This window comes from Ascidia mentula, chromosome 8, assembly GCF_947561715.1.
Source record: "Ascidia mentula chromosome 8, kaAscMent1.1, whole genome shotgun sequence".
NCBI lineage: Eukaryota > Metazoa > Chordata > Ascidiacea > Phlebobranchia > Ascidiidae > Ascidia > Ascidia mentula.
Genome location: NC_138573.1, coordinates 4,854,685 through 4,875,494, shown reverse-complemented (window position 1 = coordinate 4,875,494; position 20,810 = coordinate 4,854,685). Strand labels below are relative to the sequence as shown.

The 20,810-nt window shown below is 46.2% G+C and overlaps 1 protein-coding gene across 1 annotated transcript in view; it reads right to left on the bottom strand.

Annotated features, from left to right (window-relative positions):
• The window catches only part of LOC145912438 (FRAS1-related extracellular matrix protein 2-like), a 52,757-nt gene that overhangs the window by 30,075 nt on the left and 1,872 nt on the right, over positions 1–20,810 (bottom strand). Inside the window, exons 3-19 of the mRNA XM_082999897.1 lie at positions 20,415–20,611; positions 19,810–19,900; positions 19,446–19,712; positions 19,079–19,252; positions 18,869–19,013; positions 17,792–17,967; positions 17,395–17,605; positions 16,814–17,058; positions 15,764–16,421; positions 14,145–14,311; positions 13,593–13,853; positions 11,468–11,639; positions 7,979–8,146; positions 7,550–7,690; positions 6,579–6,785; positions 5,857–6,354; positions 3,417–3,506 (exon numbers count right to left, since the gene is read on the bottom strand). Of these exons, the coding sequence (XP_082856023.1) occupies positions 3,417–3,506; positions 5,857–6,354; positions 6,579–6,785; positions 7,550–7,690; positions 7,979–8,146; positions 11,468–11,639; positions 13,593–13,853; positions 14,145–14,311; positions 15,764–16,421; positions 16,814–17,058; positions 17,395–17,605; positions 17,792–17,967; positions 18,869–19,013; positions 19,079–19,252; positions 19,446–19,712; positions 19,810–19,900; positions 20,415–20,611 (3,868 nt within the window). The remainder of the gene's footprint in view (positions 1–3,416; positions 3,507–5,856; positions 6,355–6,578; positions 6,786–7,549; positions 7,691–7,978; positions 8,147–11,467; positions 11,640–13,592; positions 13,854–14,144; positions 14,312–15,763; positions 16,422–16,813; positions 17,059–17,394; positions 17,606–17,791; positions 17,968–18,868; positions 19,014–19,078; positions 19,253–19,445; positions 19,713–19,809; positions 19,901–20,414; positions 20,612–20,810) is intronic.

Here is a 20,810-nt window from a genome sequence, read left to right as displayed (position 1 = left end):
GTTGGCTGATTCACAACCAGGTCTTTTCAAATCAAATAGGGAAATGGTTTCCCGAAACGAGCGTCGACGTCGAGTCGTGACATTTCTTTTTTAAATTGTGCAGTATTCACGGGCACTTTTTTCGAGTATAGTCTTATGGCATACGATTTTTGATGGTGAATAATTTCAAGCATAGTGACTTTTTTTCCGAAATTTATGCGCCATAAATGCTGCGCATCAACACACAAAAAGTTACAGAACCATCACGTCTGCACGAAAGCGAAGTTGCCAAACACGTAAAAATTCACAACACGACTCCCGCCGAAGTTTCACCCCGAGTCCAAGGTAACGCTTTTCCAGCGAACGCTGGTAATTAGATTTCGGTCGTCACGTGTCGGTGAAGCAGCCGCCCGACCCAACTCGACGCGCGTCGACGACAAACCGTTATGGGAAAATTGTCTTGTCGAACCGTGCGATCGAGGAGGCTGCTTTGATCGACGCAACCCCACTTGACGAGACAGGGATACATTGCAGAGGTAATACACTGACACAAGATGGCGATGTGCGGTTGATCGTACAAATTACGTCCGACAGTCTCTTCAACCTTCCACAAGAAAAGGGATTCATGAAGAAATTCATAGATTTTGAAACCAATTTAGAGGAAGTAGATGTCAGTGCTTGGCTGTTAAACAAAGTCACCACCGCAAAGCATTCGGAGAAAAACCTCGAGCGAAACGACAACGACCTTCTTTCTATCGACATATCGTGGGAAAGTTGAAGTCCACGATAGTGTACCACAATGCAATTAACAGAATGTTTTCATAAAGCAAACTCGGTACTTTAAATATGCAGCAATAAGTATGTTTGCAGACTGCGCCAGTGGCCGCGGAATGGTCATGGCCCAATGCACAAACCCACTTCTTAAACTCGAAACCAAAGTCGAAGGATTGCCTGCGTTCCAGGATTATGATAGATCGCTTGTACTAGGCGAACCCGCAAGAAGATAGGGCAACCACGGAGCTTTGCTTAGCATGGTATTGGTTGGACCGGCTTCTCGGCTTTAAGGGAGAATCGGTGCGCCTGCTATTAATAGCGGATCGCGTCACCGCTTATGAATTGTTGTTGCTGACGGCTTGGTTCAAAGAGCTGAGCGCAACGAGTTTATTTGCAATTGGACGGTCTCTGACAATAAATTTATCAGGGGTACTTTGTTAGGGCAAAAATTTTTGGCATATTTTTAGAATGCTTTCAACAAATAACGTGATCATTAACCGTTTCCTTTCCAAAAAATGAACTTATTGTGTCTAGGCTATTGACCACTCGAAATAGAAGTGCTGTAAATATAAGCATCATTTTCCAAACTTTCGTAAAAGGGATGGGCTTGTGCCGAAACAGTTTGTCCACACAATTATCAATAGAAACATGCCAAGAATTCCCTTTGAAACAGGAGTGGAATAAGGATATCAAACGTGAGGGTCATGTTCGCCGGATGAATTCGAACACGCCGCCGACACGGAACCAGCGATGATGTAGCTCAGGCGCGGTAACGTACATAACTTCGCAGTGTTCGCGAGGCGCCTGACATGTAAAGTCACCAAAGGGGAAATCATGGTCACTGTCGCTATCAAAGCGCGATCTTGCTCGTTTTGAAACCGGACACAAATACCGCATTAACCCATAGGTTTGTTGAACAACCAGTGGCAGAGAGGATGCGAAGTAAATACAACATACTGTCATTCGCTACACCGCCGCAACTTCGAGAAGATACGTGGGGGAAGAAATATTTTGCACAAGTTTTGAGACCAGCCCTCACCGAACTTATTGCGTTGTACTTGTCATGCAAACAAGTGTTGCGTCACCTTAACAAATACGTAGAATTTTAATAAAACTACAAACCGCACCTTTAATTTCATCCGCGCGCTTGGAGCGCAACATCAGTCAAGAGACATTGACAGTAAGATCAAAGGACACAAAACATGCGTTCGAGCATTGACAAAAAAATCGCCAAGTACCATTTCCTGGAACCTTAATCCTTTCCACATTGTCGTCACCCCGCCCAGTTCCAACGCCAAAGACAGGAGCCTTGTTTCAAGTCACCTGTGCAAAGAGACCTTTGAAACGAGGCATTGCTTATGCGAGGCTTCCCAGAACGAAACTCTCGTACCAGCGAGTGGAGCACGTAGGGTGTCCCTGCAAACACACCGCTGCCGTGTTTAACGAAGGTCCGATACACATCCGGAAAGGAGCCTCACTAAAACCGCTTTTATCAACAAAACGGTAGCTGCGGTGAAGATAACGGCGCACCACGAAAGGTCGAGGTAAGAAGCAGGGCCAAAGTCGAAGTAGATTTGCTATTAAAGACCTGGCTGTCGTATGGTACAATCGTCGCGTCGACAAGAATATCGGGAAAAAATGCCCTTGTAGTGATTAATAAGGCACGTACGTGTCATCCCCGTCGTTATATTGTGGCCCAGCTCCAAAACATTAAAGAACTTCAAACGAAAGAGAAGAAATGATATCTAGTGTACAAAAGTTGGTTGCTATGTTGTTAAGATGGGACCTGTAAACAATCGCGCATTGTATACCAGTTCAGCATTGCTGACTCCGCAATCAAAGAACGAACAATAACGAAAGCTTATCGACTACTATACCCCAACTTTTGCATAATAAGGAGCAAAAATAATAATTTCATACAAAGACAACGTGCAACCTTTAAAAAGATGATGTAAATATGTTATGTACAAGATAGGATCAGTCCTAAGGTCAAAGGTTTATTCGAAGCGAAATCCCTGGGCATTCTTGTTGATAACGGCGTTTATACTGAATGTCTGGGTCGGTTGCCTAAACCCGGGCAATTAATTTCACACACAATTTATCGCCTGCTCGACTTACTGCAAAGTACATAAAACAAAAAGCGTCAATCAACATAGGACAAGGGGCTTATCGCCCAGACGGTTCACTAAAAGGGAATAGGAGCCGAAAATGTCGATCTTCAGGCCACTAAGCGTGGACAGTCGGCGCCTCGGTCGATATTGCCGCGAAACGTTTAAATCGATACAGCCCCTATCTCGTTTGTACAATAGGGTGCTGACTGCTTTCGTCTGACGTGCCGTAGTGTTTTGATGTAACGCCATCATTTGGTAAGGGTGTGTGCATCAGGCCGCGATAACGTAAGTGCCGACAAGTTTTGATTGTCGTACTGATCGCTTGTTAGTCGACTTTTGTTGACTTGAAGCACAACAGAGAACAATGTCACAAAGAACGAAAGAAATCCGCCTGTACTTCTTAACGGTGCCGATAGACATGGTATCCATATTCACCAGACACAACACAGAGTCAACGGTTACATTATCAAACCTGGAGGAGCTACGGAAAATATGGCCTCTTTTTTGATAAGTGTAGTCAGTGAGTTAAAATGTTGAGACATTTAAACTGACCTTCGTCTTCAACGGTGAAGGTGAAGCTGTCACTGGTTGCGTTGCTCAAGGGGCTCAATATGTAATAAATCTTCATGCTGTCGATGTCGCCTGAAATACAGACAAAGTTCATTAATCACTCGGAACGTGAAACGTTTTACCAATTTTCGTCCATAATTCGCAGACCACATTTATTTAGAAGGCGGCGGTGCGTGGCGAAAAACGATACTGGGGCACCATTAGCTTCACAAATAGAGTTTGGTTAATACGGATGCCGGGATTTCATGGGGCTGTGTAAATCACCACACGAAGGTGCATTGGTACCGTTGGCGCCTGGCGTTTACACAAGTTCCAGGATTACCAGGGTCGACACAAAGTTCCCGATTTTGTTCTGCAATACAAGACAATCGGCGGTAACAGAAATTAGACTAATGCGACGGCAAGTTATGATCATTCGTCAAAGGGTGGAAATGAATGCGGGTGCTCTGTGATGTGGATTTGTTCCCGAAGATCGATTGGGGGTAATCAACGTTGTTTGAGTGTAAATGTGCGTGGTTGTAAGGTAAAACGCCGGTTCTTGCCTGTGATTCGCGCATGACTCGGTTTGTTGTAACAAGTGAACGATGTTTGTGGGTACTAAGCCAAGTATATTGACAGAACTTTGGGCATTAACATTTTCTCTAAAGCCGCAACTTAATTTAACTTTGCCCCCCGCCCAAGTCCACATCATCCTCAGCGAACGCAATCACTATACATACATGCAAAATATTATTCCATAACTTACAGGCGCATTATCGGATAAAAACCCACGCGCCGACAAGGAAGTGATTATATTTAGGTGATTTAGGGGCGGTCGTTAACATTCCATATAAATCTCTCCCTCCAGTGTTACGAATATGCATCGGATTTCCCTGGCCACTCGATATGATTTTTCATTTCTTGAACGATGGGCCATGATTCACTTTGGGGGCGAAGAGAAGGCACAAATAAATTTGGACCGATTGCACGTGAAATAAATAAAACAAATATATCTTGTTTTCTTAAATGCGTGTTTTCCTATCGTGGCGGTTGGGATTTAGTGACGCTTTTCGCAGAACACAAAATTTGCCAACAGAAAAGGTTGTTCCATTTTACGGTAAAGCGTTCTGTCCGCAACAAAGCTTTTCTCTATCCACGCAATGTGTACGCCCGCCCTTTCCACGTCTTCCTCTTGCAAATTCCAACAACCTTGTGAACTTTGCAAGGCCATTTTTAAGACCACGCTTGTACCATAAAAAGAGGGTTGCCCGTTGAGCCTGAACTATAGTAAGTTGTGTATCGGGGCGCGCGAATTTGATTACCGGAAGCATGGAAGCGGTTGACAGTCTGTTCAGCACGTACTCGCGTGCGATAGAGGCGTTTGCCCAGCGACTTTGGCACATCTTGCCGCTAATAGAATAAGGTTCCCGTGGCAACTTTAAATCGGCGCCAGCAAACAAATATTTGCGTTCCCGAAAGCAGCGGCAGCTCAAGGCGCATTATCGCGTGATGCTGTTTGGAAAAACCTGCAGCCGATAAAGCCATCTATCGTGCTAAAAATATCCACACATTTTTTGCAATCGAGAACTTGTTAGTTTTTGCGATATTTACATTGGATAAGGATTGGGATTATGCCTCTTCAAATTCTTCTGGTTTTTGCCTTATATTCATTTTTTGTTCATGAAAAGCAATGCAAACATTCATGATGGTACAAATGTTTCAATAACAATACTGGTGATTGTCGAAGGTCGTATACTTAGCCTTCGCTGGTCACGAGCCCCCTGCACGCACACTAGAATATAATAACTCGTTTCCTTGCTTTAATCAGCGATTTACCGCCCAAGGGAGCGGACTTCAATCGCGTGTTTTGCAACAACTTGTTCTTCGTTTCCAAGTTTCGCCAACTGGCAAAATGCCATAGCAATTCACGCTTACCCCACACCCGGGCAAAAAGGTTACGTTATTTTGGTGACCTCCCGGTCAAGGTCGCATACGTCTACGTCAAATAAAACCACATGAAACTGTGCCCATTTAACCCTTGATCGGACGTTCGGATATGCGCTGCTGTTGTCTGTAGTCCCAGGCAGGTTGGCATTGCCATAATGTTATTAGGCCGAGGGACCGGAGTCCTTCGCACGTTCGCATATATTCCCCATGGATCTGTGGTCAGACGGCTCGTCGCTGTCTACCGTAATTCAGACGACAGAAGACTTTGTTCCGAAGTTCAAAAACAGTATTAGGTAAAATTGAAAGGGGTTTGTTAAATTAAACTATCTTAAAGTTGCCGTAATTTCTTCCGCCAACACGAACATATATCAAAAACTGATCACATGGTCAAAGAAATAACTGAAAAGGACATAATGTGCCAATACCCCAGCTCATGGGCCGCATATGCAGTTATCTCCTCGGGAGGTTACCCTTCGTATTGTCAAAATCCGCTCACCTTGCGTAAAGGAATCCAGAGAGGTGTTCGCGTTGTCGATGTTAACCAGACTTCCGTGTTCAGCCTGTGTTGTGAGGAGATACCGCAAAGCAGTTACGTTGGAATCTCGATCGTCGGCACGCAAGTATTTCTTCGTCAGTCGGAACCCTCGGTCTCCGTTGGGTAGCTCGGACACAGTGGGAGCTCCAAGGTTGACCAGCATCTGTGGGACGGCGTTGTCCACGGCGACGATTTCGATGTCCATGCGTTGCGGTTGGTCGGTGGGCGTGTTTCCGGGAAAGACGAAGAAGTCGTCGTGGGTGCCGTCGGTGACTGTGAAAGAAAAGGAATCGGCGACCGTTTCAGAGGCGTCGTGGGCGTAGCTGATTCGATTCTCGTTCAGGTCGTCCATTGTAAAGTCGCGCACAGGCTGTAGTTCGTTCATGAGGATCTTGCCATGCACGGGGACTTGGGTGATGTGGAATCGCAGAAGAGGATCCTCGGTGTCTCGATCCGCAACTGCGAAAGCAAACTATTTTTACAACCAGGCAAGATTTAAATTTTGATTCTTGTTGCGATCATTCTAGCGCATACGCAAATATGCCTACGAATAAACTAACGGAATTAAAAAAACTAACACTATAAAATCTTTGCGCTGAAGTTCACTACCGGCCAGTTTAAAGGCAGGCCCACATACATGTATATTTACAGAAAGCGCAAAGTATTTAGATGATAGCACTAACCGTTCAGCTCGAAGGGTGTAATAAGTTTGACCGAGCCCTCCTTGACACGAAGACCGTTGATAGTGACCACAGGTTTCTTGTTGTCAACGTCGGAAATGGACACGCGGAATGTGCGATAGACCGGGTTGAAGCCATCGGTCACCTCAAACTCGAAACTATCCATCTTCACCTCGTCGGAACCCGTGTGGACGTACTGGATCTTGTTTCCTTTAGTAGAATAACGAGTTGGTCGTTATCTATTTGTTGGTAAATCCAAGAAGAACGTTGTCTCAGTTATAATTACGAAAAGTGTCTGTGCTTCTCGTCGATAATTACATTAAATCCGTAATAAACTATCCAGTAAGTATCGGCGTTGATTTTTAAGTCATGTTTTTTTCCGTTATACATAATTTATTCTGATGTACATTTAGTGCCAACCCTTTCGCAATATTACAGACCAAACACACATGACGCGAATTACGCAAGGTGATTACAACATTATTTTTGGACCCGAAAGTTTGCCGATAGGTCTTACGAACAACAAGATGGCGGGCCCAAAGCCGCAGACGAGTACAAAGTATTCTTTGCATTGGTGACTCACTCTGCATGCGAAGACGCCAAACGGACGGGGTTTGTATCAGCAAAGGGATTTGCGAAAGGGTACGCGCTCTGTTGGAACTATTATTCCCATTAACCGTAACTCCGACCATTTAAGAGGATTGTGTGACTGGGGATTAATCTCTAAGTGCAAAATCCCAAAACTAACTTTGACGCGCGTCAGAGTGTGTTTAAACGCCTGTAAAGTGATGTCAGCATCGGACCATTTACCTTTTCTGGACTAAAGAGGAGAGGACTCTTGTTTATGGCCAGTGTAACACGGACGCTATTTGGGTTAGTAGAACATGCTGGTTGAACACCTGTCACAGCGTCCGGTACGCTCAACTTTTACAACGAGCCCGGGCGAAAAAAAGTAAAAGTGTTATATCGCCCACCTGCCAGGTCGAGTTGGGTAAAAGTGGTGATCGGGACCCCGGGATTGTCTGTCGACTCCAAATGACCCCTGGATGGGGCCCGGGCGATGGTGAATTCCAACGTTTCGTCGGCGCTGTTGATGTCCGCCGTGCTCAGAATGTCTGACAACAAAAGCATCCACTTGAAGTAAAAGTGGCTCTTAAGGAAAAACGTCATCTACACAATGGGTCCACACACAGAATTACAACAGGTGCTTTAATTGAGCAAGTCGCCGGAGCAAGCAATATAACGCATCTGACGCATTGACATTTGCCTGCGGTGAAATCGCTACAACGTTAATCGAAACCTGCGGTTTGTATATTGGACTCTTGATCTTGAATGAAGTAGGGGCCTGTTTTGAGGTATAAGCTTCAAACAGCAGCCCCTAACCACCATGACCGCCCTCTCACCTGTTGTAAGGGTCGCACGGTCTCCTTCCTTTAGAGTCACGCCCTTGTTGATGACGTCGGGGAAGAGCATATCGATGTAAGCGACGTTGACGTAGAAATAACGATCGATGAGAGGGTTGAATCCGTCGGTGACGTCAAACTTGATCAGGTCGCGCACACCCTCCTGACCTACGAACAAGAAAACAGCCATTTGAGACAGTTTCAAATGCCACAGCTCGGCGGCCCGCGATTCGAGTGGTTTTGCGCTGCTTCGAGTGCGCAAAAATATTCGATACACGCACTCAAACTGGGGTGGGAAGCACCTGGGGTTCACTAAGCACTGCTAATGATACACAGAAGAGAACGGCCTTCATGGCACGCTGGGATTGATCAACAAGATTTTATTTCAATTGTGATGATATACGAACAACATCTATACAAACTGCATTGCACTTGGTGCTGGTGCCTGACTGTGCTCGTAGCGCTGGAAGATAACACCTGTTGTAAACTGGCGCATTAAAGCCTCTTAACGTTAGGTGTCATAAAGCCAGATGGATGTGCAAGAAGTTCAAAGCTCGAGCAAGTTGCTTTCCGGCGTTACTTTTGCCGCCCAGGGAGTGCGCAAACTCAACATGAGTAAATGTGCACAATGCCTTCCATTGATAAATGCTTGCGCCGTGTGGCAAAAGCGGGTGACAGGTAACTAGTACCCGAGACGGTAATACCTGGCAAGAGGACTATTCCACGCCCTATACATTGGAAACCCTTAAGCTATAAGCATCTACATTGGCAACAACTCTATGCTATAAATCTGGCGAGAATTTTGTTGTTGCAAAATTCAACAGCTTTAAAAAATGAAATGCAATCTTAACGAATTCCGAAAATAGTGGCAAAAGGTCAAGCCGTTGCTGCCACGCAGATTAGGAAAACAAACAGAAACGCTGATGGCGAGCTACAAAACCGTACGCCGGGATCTACTGGTCGTGACCAAACGCAAAAACAAGCGATGCGGCTTAGAGAGCGCTGCATCATCAGTCAAACTCGAAATGTTTGTAAAGGCCAGGATCCGGGGAACTTAGCACGCGACACGGGACATCTCAGGGCTCGATTTAGACTTCATTCTTTGTTGTAGGGCGGGGAGTGCGAGGTACAAAAGACGGCAGGAGTCAATTAACCACCAGGTAGACGCTTTCGCTCGCGTGTGGCGAACAAGAGACCGACCCACAGGTCGCTAATCTTCCCGCCTCTGTTTACGACCCGGCATAACAGAGCGCGTAATTTAGCCTCGTGCGAAAACGCGTTTTTGCTCTGGCACAGGAGGTTATGGTAAAAATTTGCGGGAGAGATGCCTTGTTGGTTTGCGGTGGTTGTTTTGTAAAGTGGATTTGGGCTGTTTACAAACTATATTTTTTGTAAATTTTTCTTGAGCAAACTACCTTGTAAATCCCTGACTGACGTAACTTAAATTCTTCTTAAATTTAGCGAATACGCAAAAACAAAATTCTTCAACGCGAAAAAAGTAACGGCTCACCCCGTATACCCACTTAATTCTTACACGCGTTTTCACTCCATAGTAGCTTCCCCGGCTTACCTCGCCTTAACATCGTCACGGGTTAAGTAACAGAGTTTAAGGGGTCCAGATGATATTTCCAACTTACATTCCCCCGATAGCCTCGGCCTCCGATGCTACAGCTGCTGAAACCATATCCCAATGACCGTAGTAATTACAGGGGTACAGGTTTCTGCACCCAAAACGACGACAAAGCTTTCTTAATGACGAAACCAAACTCCACTTTATAAGCATGCCAAGCAATCCAAGGCGGATTAAGCTGCATCTAATTGCATTTTCACGGGGTTAGGTTATAGGTTGGGATTTTTAAGGGGTATCGAGATGGCTTTATCGGCGCCAATCCGCATTACGATGGAGGAAATCACTTAAACTCTGTGTTAAACCGTGTGCTGTGCGCATGTTATCAGCAAGCACTTTGCAACACCACCGCAGACACGTAATGTTTGCTTATGAACCAAAGGTATGACGACTATTTCTAATTCTTGATTAATATTTGTAACATATAATTGACAAACGAACAGAGTAACACGTTTTAATAGTGGCTGTGGCCAGAGAATGTTGCAGTAGCAAATTCGCCGTCTCATTTTTAAAGCAATCGGCCTTTTTGCAGACTCTGTTTGGTAAACAATCCACTGAATTGGCTCAAAGCTTCTCAGCGCAAGGTGAAATGGGCGGGAGAGATAACTGAGCCACTTTCCCCTCTGCGCACACAACGAAGTTCAAAGCATGGCGACGGCGACGGTCCGTGGCGACGAAACTCAATACCAAGCGTCTAGTATCGGTTTACTCGCGTGCTAAGAGGTAATCCACAGGATGACAACAATGCGGGTGCTGGGAAAGCCTTGCTAATTTTACTTTTGACCACCGAAACCTACACCCCTTTGTGATTTTATGGCGTGATGATTCGAAACGTTTTTTCTCTATTACGTGGCTTTTGTTACATTGCTTTAGGAGCTGAAGTTATTTTGCTACATGAGAAGTGCGGTTCTGTAATGCAATAAACGATAAAGTAACTTTCATCGGTAAAACAGTGTTGTTAAGGTTTGTATGGATCATGAATATCTTGGTTGTGAATGTCGAAAAGAGGCAATATATTAAATGCGGATGCGTTTTTATCCTATCGTAACCCAAGAAAAGCCTCCCGTTCCAACCAGGGAAAACGAGCATATTTCAAATTAAGCGAACCAAAGCATAACCCCTGTTTACCACAACAGAACAAACGGTTGCTACCGGCGGCATAGGAGCGTTTTCAGCTAATATGTGTATTGAAAATGCCAGGTGGGTCGCGCCCATTGCCGCCCACGCCCTGGGACAGAAATGGGCTACCATTTGCCAGGTAGGCGAACGGGGTTAAATAAAGCCGCAATATCAATATTTACTTTGGATTGGTGTATTTAAAGCAGCCGATTATTCAGCACAGCGTAGTCACGCGAGCACTTCACTGTCGTGGTGCAGATAGAAGTGAACGTTTGACGAACGGCGTACAGGCGCTCCGGCATTGCGTCATCTTTCAGTAGCGCGCTTGTCATTAATCACGTCGTTGAAAGATATTGAAAGGCCTATCCTTGTCACAGGCCGCAAAATCGTGCCTTGCAGAGCCTTCATTTGTCTCCGTAAGACAACCTAGCGTCAGCGTGTGCCGTTGGCAATACAAATATAACAAAAAACACGCGGTAGCTCTTTAACAAAATTCGCATAAAGTAATAAAGTTGATCAATTTGTATCATAAACTCTCGGCAACTCCTTTCATTATCTGCAGCTCCTACTTTCTTTGGTCTAAATACAATTAGTCTACGAAACCATGGAATTAAAGCTGTCACAAAATCAGTTTGGTCGCCGTCGACAAAAACCTTCGACTTGCAAATATTAAACCAAAACCCACATCTCATTATCGCCATGGGCAAATTTTTAAGGATAACTATGGAAACGAAGCTTCTTACCTGTGTGGGTATAGGAGAGGCGGTTGTTGTCAATGTCGTCCTGGGTGAAGTTGTCGCCTACCTGGATCGTGCGCACGCGACCATTTTCGTCCGTCACATTTAACATCCCATGTTGCGGTCCGAAGGTTATTACGTAGACGAGTGTGCTGTCCTCCGAATCGAGGTCTGTCGCCTGCGTTTAATTAACGGACACGTTTTAACTTACCAGACGTGCGTAATTCAATTAGCAATCTGGACACAAAATTGGAGTTTATGAAGGCGTATATTATAAAACCTTCTCAGCTTGTTGCGGCTACAATAAATTCTTGCTTTAGTGAAGAGGTCGGCATTGAAAAACCAGATTGGCGGTGCAACTTTAATATAATTTAAAGAGGATAGTTTCCACAATAATGAAAATAATATTCACGCAAATATTAAAAGTCAAGTGATAAGCGAATCTTAATAACCCTAAAACGATAATTATATTTCTCAATCATTGAGAAGTGGCGACCCGTGCCATAGGGAATGGTGAAGTCCAGGTGTGCGCGGTCGTCGCCGAAGCGGAGTGGCAATTGCGATCGCCTTCATTGTCGCGTCGGAATGCGGAATGAAAACACGAAACCTTGGTTCCTTTGGTATGGCGCAGAATGGCAGATTTTCAAAAATCACAAACCGCCCGCTAATACATATGGAACGGACTCGACCGTTGTTAGTCGTCGTCGTGAGGTCTGCGGGCGAACCCGACCGTTACCCCAAATGCATTGTTTCTATACAAACGTTTCACAAGGGCAAGAACCATCTTTTTCACACACTGCGACGCCAGAAAGGCAAATAGTAGTAAAATGTCACCCGACTAGGGCGGGGAGGGCTTGTCAGACGGGGGCGTGAAAGGGACATTTATCTCATCGTCTTTAGTGAACGCCTCGCAACCAATTCGGTGCGTGGCACCGTTCACATGTTGCACAATACCCGATTGATCTGGTCAATGGGCCCATTTGGCCACGTGGTAACGTTCTTACAATGCGTCTTCGTTCGTTACGAGAAACGCTCGGCGGTTCTATATTTAGTTGAGGTAAGTTGAAACCTATTTGTTCTTTTTCTTTGGACTCGCACTCCGGCATGACCCACTGATGTTTACAGTTTGGTTGCCTGGCAACATCGCCTTACTTTTCGGCGACGGTTGTTAAGTGCGCACTAAAACGCACATTTTAGATACGTATTATAGTAAATATTTAGGCGTTATTTACCAAAATCAAGCACAAAGAGCGATTTAGGTATCCGCCAATACTACAAAAAAGCGGAAAATATAAGTACTTAGAAAGTAGTAGATTTAATAGGGATAAGGGTAAAAAATGAGACAGTGCTTTCGCCCTTTTCCGCCGAGCCAGGTATCCAGGGCTCAACAATATGTAATTCTAGTTAATCCCCGATCGTCGCGACGCCGCACGACGCGACGACCGCGGTGCCAATCAAAAGCTGTTTTCGTATTGTGACGGTTCGATCGCTTTCTGTGACGTAACAATCCCGAAGAGTCGTTTACAACAGGCGCAGCTACAATCGTAAGTACTTCTCTTGGGTTCGTGAGGGGACGTTCCAGGATTGTACCTGGGCGGTTTTGTCGCGCCATTAGGCTAACCGCGGACAATTAGGGGTTCGAAAGTACATGGTTTGGCAGTAACGTGCCAGGCGCACTCCCGTAAACCACGGCGCGTGACTCGCGGAGCTCGCGCGTCATGTATTGAAATGCAAGGAGCGTAAAATTCGGTGGAATGGCGCGTGTTGACTTTGGCTGACAGCTACAAGTTTCCCATGAAGTGGCTTCGCGCGACGCCACAAGTCAAAACTTTATCAAACCACTTCGGGCGGAAACAGGGAGGAATGCCGGGAGGCCCCTTATCTACGCGCGACAGGTGACAAGTGGTTGCTAAAGGGCGTATGAATGTAGTTGAGATATCGTGCACGCAGGTTAAGGAAATGAACATATGTACAGGAAGGATTTTTAACTTGGCCTGCATACGTTGTAATTCACTGCATTTAGGTTGACGTTATAAAGAGAACAAAATTCTCAATATTGCCCCTGATCTTGTGATCAATTAACATAACAGCTCTGCTGGAAGGATTGATAGTACGTTTAAATTACACCAACCTTCAAGACATCGTTGTCAATCTGCACAGTTTCGTCAATCTCCACGTCGATACCGTTGTTGATAGTCATGCGTGGAGTCTCGTCGTCCACAGGAATAACGGTGATCGGAATAATCTGGGAAACCTCGTGTATCCCATCACTCAAAGTCACCTCAAACTTGTCCTCGGTCGTCTCGGTGTCGTCGTGCTGGTAAATGATGTCACTTCCGGTAGCGACGTCACGCAACGAAAATGACGTGATCGGAATTGGGTCGGCCTCGACCTTTGAAGTAGAAAGTGGTGTTAACAACGTGGAAGCACAGACACTGGATCCGCATTGCGTTGAATTGAGTTATGAAGACATCGGAAGCTACTTTGTTGACTTGTCGGTCACAGTTCGCCTTTTCACACTCGGGCTTACGCGCATAATAACTCGTCGGTCGGCGAGTCAACATTTCTGCCGGGATAATATTTCACCGTAGTCATTATTTCAGAGGCGTTTTGTGCTAACGCCGATATATTACTTGCATTGCTGAAAGGTTTTAAGGGTTGACAATTCGTTTAACAAACGTACATTTCGGAGAAACACGCCGTTGCGTGGAGCTTCGGTTATGGTGAAAATGAGTTGATCTTCTGGCACGTCTTCGTCCTCGGCGTGTAGTTTGGGTAGATCGACGACAAGGGCGCCACCTTCTTCAACTACAAACTCGGTGTAATATAGCCGCGGTGTTTCGTCATTTGCTGCAAACGTAAACGCATGTGAATTAACCAGACGTCACACCCGCGCCTTAACACTATTTACTCCAAAAATAACAACCAGGATTAAAACCGCTCTGAAATCTAAACTCAGATTATCTTCAGGCTGGCAAGAATCTCTTGTTATTTAAGGGATTACAAAACTGTAATACACAGCGACAACGCCCCTAGGCAGGATTGCTGCAGCGGGCCTCGAGGTGCAGACTGACGTCGGTTTAATATTGAGCGACCGAAGCAAGGACGAGCGGTTAAAGCACCTTCGCGGGCCCTTTGACGACAATAACAAAAGTACTCGTATCTCCCAGCCGGACGCCGGCAAGTGCATATTGAAGACACTCAATTTGCGGTTTGCCGCCCAAGAGGTCCGTATGGTGGTTAGGTTAAGCCCACAGGTCAAATTACCCCGATCCATCACGAACGACATTAATGGAATTATCGTCGCGTGGCCGCGATTGCGTGAAGCTAAAATGGGTTTCATGGGCGTTTGAGCGATTGCCTTCGCCAAGGTTTGGACACGCGCAGGGCTAAGTTCAAGTGCACCCGTTGGCACGCGTCGCACGTCCTTGGTTAACGAGCGGTCCTAATAGTAAGATGCTAGGTTACGTATGCTCTCGAAATGATGCATGACCTGGGAATGATGCTTAGCGGAGACCATCAACTCTCGAGCACTCTAGTTGAGTCGATATTAAATTCCGCGGTCGGCTTCGGAGGCACGTGCGAGAATCGCTAAAAGGAAGTCCGATACGAAGCGAATCTTTCAATATCAATATCGTCATACAATATCAATATCGTCAAAATTATTCCTGTCGTACAAGAGTGCTGGAGCTTCTGCTTGCGTGCGGAAAACGTACACGTTTGTTTGCTTTGCCGTCGAATAGCTGCCACGCCAAGGTAACCACAAATAAGCAACGGCGTCGCTTCACTTTCGCCGGCTACAAGGCCACAAAGGGACGACGTCCCATGGGCTTGAACTTCCCATGTCGGAAAGCGCCTATATAAAGGCACGCTATATTGAGCGCGACGCCAAACACTTTCGCTGTCATGCAATGATGCTTGACCAACATAGTTTTGATTCTTATCCCCGTTGCCAAGGACAACGTCTATGTTTTGTCGCATATCCCTCCAGGCCAGCTAAATTTTAAAAATTCCTGGACCACAAGCGCACATTTTGTCTGCCTCAAACCAGGTGCTGGTATAATTTTAGTGCCGTTTATTATGACAATTTCGTTGCGGTGTGACGAACGTACTCTTTATAAAACGTTTTTTTTTGCGCTCACATAGAACGAAATTCCAAAAACTCATACCGAGCAGTTTCAGAAACCAACATATTCGCTTTCGCAACACACATCACAAACAAATCCAGCTATCTAGTCCAACAAGGCGCCGGTGTCATCGCAGCTACTACCAATATTAATGTGACCGAACATTGTGCCCTACCTGGAATAATCGCGATGTTGAAGAACATCTGTTCCGAGATGTTGGGCGTTCCGTCCTGGCAGACGAACGTGAAACGATCCTCTATTGGTTCGGTGCCCTGGTGGACGCTCTGCACGAAGTAGATGTTCCCGGCCACAATATCACCGATGGTGAAGGAGCTAATCGGGGTGCCGGCCCGTGATTTTTCCGATCCCGGCAAAGGCGACACATTCTCAAGGAAACCTTCGTTCGCCTGCGCGGTGACCACACACAAAATCTCCTCGTCATTTGTGTCATCGTCGCGTGCAATGAGGTGAATAGGCTCGATCAAAGACTTCTCGCCTTCAGTAACAAAGAAGTCTTCAGCTACAGTTACAACTGGTGCCTCGCTATCCACAGGTAGGATCTTCACGTGAACATCAACGTGCTCCACCCGGTTACCGCCTACAGTCCACTGGTCGGACATATCAGACAGAGTAAGGCGGAACATGTCGGTGTCCGGTTCCGTTCCGATTTCACCGGCCACATGCTCGTATTCAACAACGCCGTCTCGGATGTTGGCCTGTGTGAAACTGGTCGCCTCGTCGCCTTCCACCAAGATCACGCCTTTTCCCGCCGGTTGAGTTACGAGGTACGTCAGCTCCAGGTCGTTGGTATCGGCATCGGTTGCGGAAAGGACCTGTAAGTTAAATTAAAGTTTTATTTTAAAAATGCGTTTTTAGAAATCCACTTCACGGCTTTAAAATGATAAAGTGCTGCGAACAAATAAAAAATATGCAGTAAAAATATATTGGTAACTTCTAGATTAAAAAAGAAAAAAGCAGATTTTGTATTCAATTAAAGTGAACACATCAACACCCAACAGAAACAATAATCCGAAAACTTAAAAGTTTTTGTCAAACGCAAAGCAGCTGAAGACGTTTGAGCAGCGCCTGTTCCTTGACGAAACCCGACACAAAACGTAAACAAACGCGCCGGCCACTCCAGCGGATTTATGCCTGTTGACTAACACGCATGCCCGCGCCCGTCGCCCAAATCACAGCGGAACGACAACAATGCCGAATCTCTCACCTCGTCAGTGATGGTGACCCGGTCGCGTTCCAGCACTTCAATGGTGAAGTCCAAGGTGCCGTCAACGAGGTTTGCCAACAAAGGCTGTTCGTCGTCAACCGGCTGTACTGTGATGCGAACTACAATAGGGATAGAGTGCATGCCGTCCGACACGGCTAAACCGAAGCTGTCGGCCGTCACCTCACTGCCATCGTGTTGGTATTTGATATGAGAGTCGTGGATGTCCATTCGCGTAAAGGCACCGCCTGTCAAGGTTACGGCTGTTTACTTGGGGATTCGTAAGGGCCGGGCCTGGTTTGAGTACACACAGTTTTGATATGATGCGATGTGGATTGATGGGTTTATAGGCGCATCAATATCGGACGGCCAAACCCAATTTGAGAAATTACTGTATTTTGCCAAGAGATTTCTTACCCCAAACACCAATGCAGAGTTTTATGGTGTCTTGCATATGCAGGGACAAAATCACCAAATAACAAACATAAAATTTTGTGTTGAAAACTGTATAACGAATTGAACAGAACACTTAAAAACAGCAATTTTACAACATAAAAATCAAATTAACGTTGATCAAGCATTACCGAGATTAATCGGAGATGTATCATATAACAGAACACCAAACTTGGGTTCTGTGGTCATTTCAAAGGTAAGAATGTTGTCGTCTGTATCCTCATCAGTAGCATCCAATATATCTGGTGTGATGTCAGCCATGGCGCGCTCATTCACCGTAAAGCCGGTATTTACGATGCGAGGCGGTTTGTTGTCGACAGGTCGTAGGGAAATTGTGAAGAGCTGTCAGACAAGGTGTATGTTGTATGACCAAACGCAAGGTAAAAACGTCTGAACAATTGGTATCATTTTAAAGGACAAACTCGCTAGAAATGAGCCGCATTGTTTTTACCACCGGAGGTTCCTTATGGCAACAGGGGATTCAGTTACAACCACTAGTTCAGCGAGGGAGGCACTTAGCACACACACCTGGTCTTCCAAAGCGTTGCCAGCCGCATCGGTGACGCTGAACGTGAACTGCAGGGCGCGTGGAATGAGGCCCAGCTCGGTGTCAGGGGGTCGGTATGCGACTTTGTGGTGGTTTACTTGAGCCTGGGTGAAGACAGTAAGGGTCGTGTTTGGGTTTTCCGTCAACACCAAGTAGCCTGCGGTGGGAAAAAAGAAAGGGAACGTTATTTAAGTCGCCCGCTTGTGAAACAAGTCGCTTCATGTTGTTACGGTTTAATCCAACTGTTGAGTGGGCCGCTTTTACTGTCTGATCTAGGGGTTAAGACACACCTCAAAACTCAAAATTATCTACCTCTGAACCCCCCACTAATTCACGGGACCTAATGAGTTCATACTTAATGTCGTCTCAGAAGTTTGGAAAAGGCTGGGGCGGTGGCATTGCACAAGCGACATGTCGTAAGGACTTTTCGAGTCGTTTGATAACTTACAGATGACACTGTTTAAACACAGCAATCTTTTGTGCCGAATCTCTCCACCGGCGTACTTTTTGGCAAACAATGCGCCCGGGATCGACCAGATGAAAAACTAGTGGTTCCAAGCCCCGCCTGGCCCTTGTTTTTCAAAGCCTTGCGCAAAGGTCGCCCGCAGGCCATTTTGCGGCTCAATTCAGCGGGATTTTGCTTGGCCGCGCATGTCTGTGCAATGCCACCCTTCTAGTTAGCAGGGCGCGTTTCGGCGACGCCCGGTGTACATGCAAACCCATGACCCGTAGAGTTTGACAAGCTAACCCCTTGGCGTTTCATCTTCCGAACATGCGTGACATTCCGCCTCAAATACGTCACAGCGCAAACCAGGGACGTTTGTTTAACTGCTCGTAAATGATTAGATGTCCATAAAGGGCGGTCGGCGGGGGCCTCCTTTACGCATGGACGTAGCACTAATGCCGCGTAGTGCTGTCTATCTGTATAGGCCGGCTTCACAACTCGACTGTCAATATTTAATCTTATACCTCAGCTGACCGCACAACACTCGTTAAAGCCTTACGCGGTCACCGTTACACGTGTAAAATGTACATTTTTCATCTGTTTGTCGCCGTACCGGTATCGACCAAGGGTGTAATGGGACCGAGTTCAACTATCGGGGCTGTGATGCTGTAAACAAGATCCTTGTCGTTGGTATCTTCGTCCGTATATCTGAGGAAGGCCTTCTTGAATGGCGTCAGTTCGAACTCTTCAACGTTCATCTGTCGCCAACAATTTATAATGCAAATGGATTTCATGAACGATTACCCGAAAGTTCAGTTCCTACCCGCAATGTTGTTCCGGGATAAAGAGTGGGCGCAATATCGTCCACTGGCAGGACCTTGACGACAAAGTTAAGCTTTTCGGATTTGTTAGGAGGGTCGCTGTTGTCTTGAACGCGAAACGGGTGAACGTCCATTACCACGCCGGTGCTGTGCGGGCCGACGTGGCGGTAATACACCTGGAAAAATGTAATTAAGGATTGAAACGTAAATCACTGTGAAAATCTGCAACGTTGAACTCAGCGTACCACAAGGTTTGCTTATTCTTAATATTCTCTATTGCTGCATGGGGACTGGGCGAAACCCTTTACAATCCTTCAATATTTTTGATGGCACAACTGCCTTCCTTACTGTCCACTCGCTATAAGGTACCTTCATGTCCAAGATGTCCTGCTGCTTCCATGAAGTGACGACCTTTTCCCACCTCCCGTCGGGACGCAGCGAGAATTCATCAGCTTCAGGGCCTTCGGGCACATCGTCGAGCACCAACAGAAACTCGCCAATGTCCGACTGAGGCTCTTGCAAAACAAAAGACACCAAAAGGGAATCCGAGTCAACGTCAGACGCATGCAGAACCCAAGGGCTGACCAGCTTGGTTTCGCCCTTGCTTACAACCAGCCCAGTATTGGTGTCAACGTTCTGTAAACGACAAAATGAAACTTGAGTGGGTGCAAGAAGGCAATTGTTGCGCGTGGCGCTTTTCAAATGAAATTGCGCTCGCGCCACAAGGACTTACCGGTGGCGTGTTGTCCAAAGGCGCTATTGTTATCGGGAAGAGAAACTCTACTTCGGTCTCGCCGTCGGTCATGCGGAAAACCAAGTTGTCACTGCGTGAGAAGCAACAAAACGGTAGGTCAGTACGTCAGTTCGGGCCTAGGTCTAAATCTACACTAAGCCTAAACTATAAGCTTGACCGCGCGGTCGTGCAGTCTCGTGGTCACGCGACGGACACAACAGGGTGTAATTTTTTACATGTTGCCGGTAAGCAGAATCAAGCCAACGGGATGGGTTTTGAGTGTGTGTCTATGCCACGTTCCCCTACCGATGGCGTGATAACGGCTGCAGCAAATTGCCGCGGTAAGTCGTTAGGTGGTTGGACAATTTGTTCCAGGGAGGCGGGTCCACGACGAAAATTGGCCAGAATGGAATGCCGACGAAACACTTTCACCGCGTAAATTTGCTTTGCCTTTTACCGTAAGGAGAAACAGACACGCACAATTTTGGAAAAATAAAATTGTGTTTTGTGATATTAAGAGCGCAAGTATTTTTAACTTCCGTTGAACTGAACAATTAAAATGTGTTGCATATTTGCCAAAAACACGCATCGTACATAAAACATACCTGTACGTGTTTGAACCATCGTGTTGGTACGTCACAAGCCCTGCGTCGAGGTCGGCAGGCGTGAAATGCTTTCTCGAACCTTCGATGGAAAGTCTTCCGTGTTGCGGTTCACGGAGAGGGTGAATTCTGACTCCGTCCAAGTTGTCTTCATCAGAAATCTCCAAGTTCTGGGAGCTCGACAGAACTCTGCTCTGACCCTTTATGATAACAAACGAACAAGGCGTTTAGAGGGAGGTTTGCGGTCGCACCACTTGCAGTAACGGGTGGCGCAGGTGGGATTTATATGCTGACAAAATATTCAGCAAATATGACCAACTTCTTCCAATGTGTGCGGTAAAATTAAACTTATTAGGAATGGAAGCTGGAAAGTTTTCATGCGAAGCGCCGCGGGCTCAC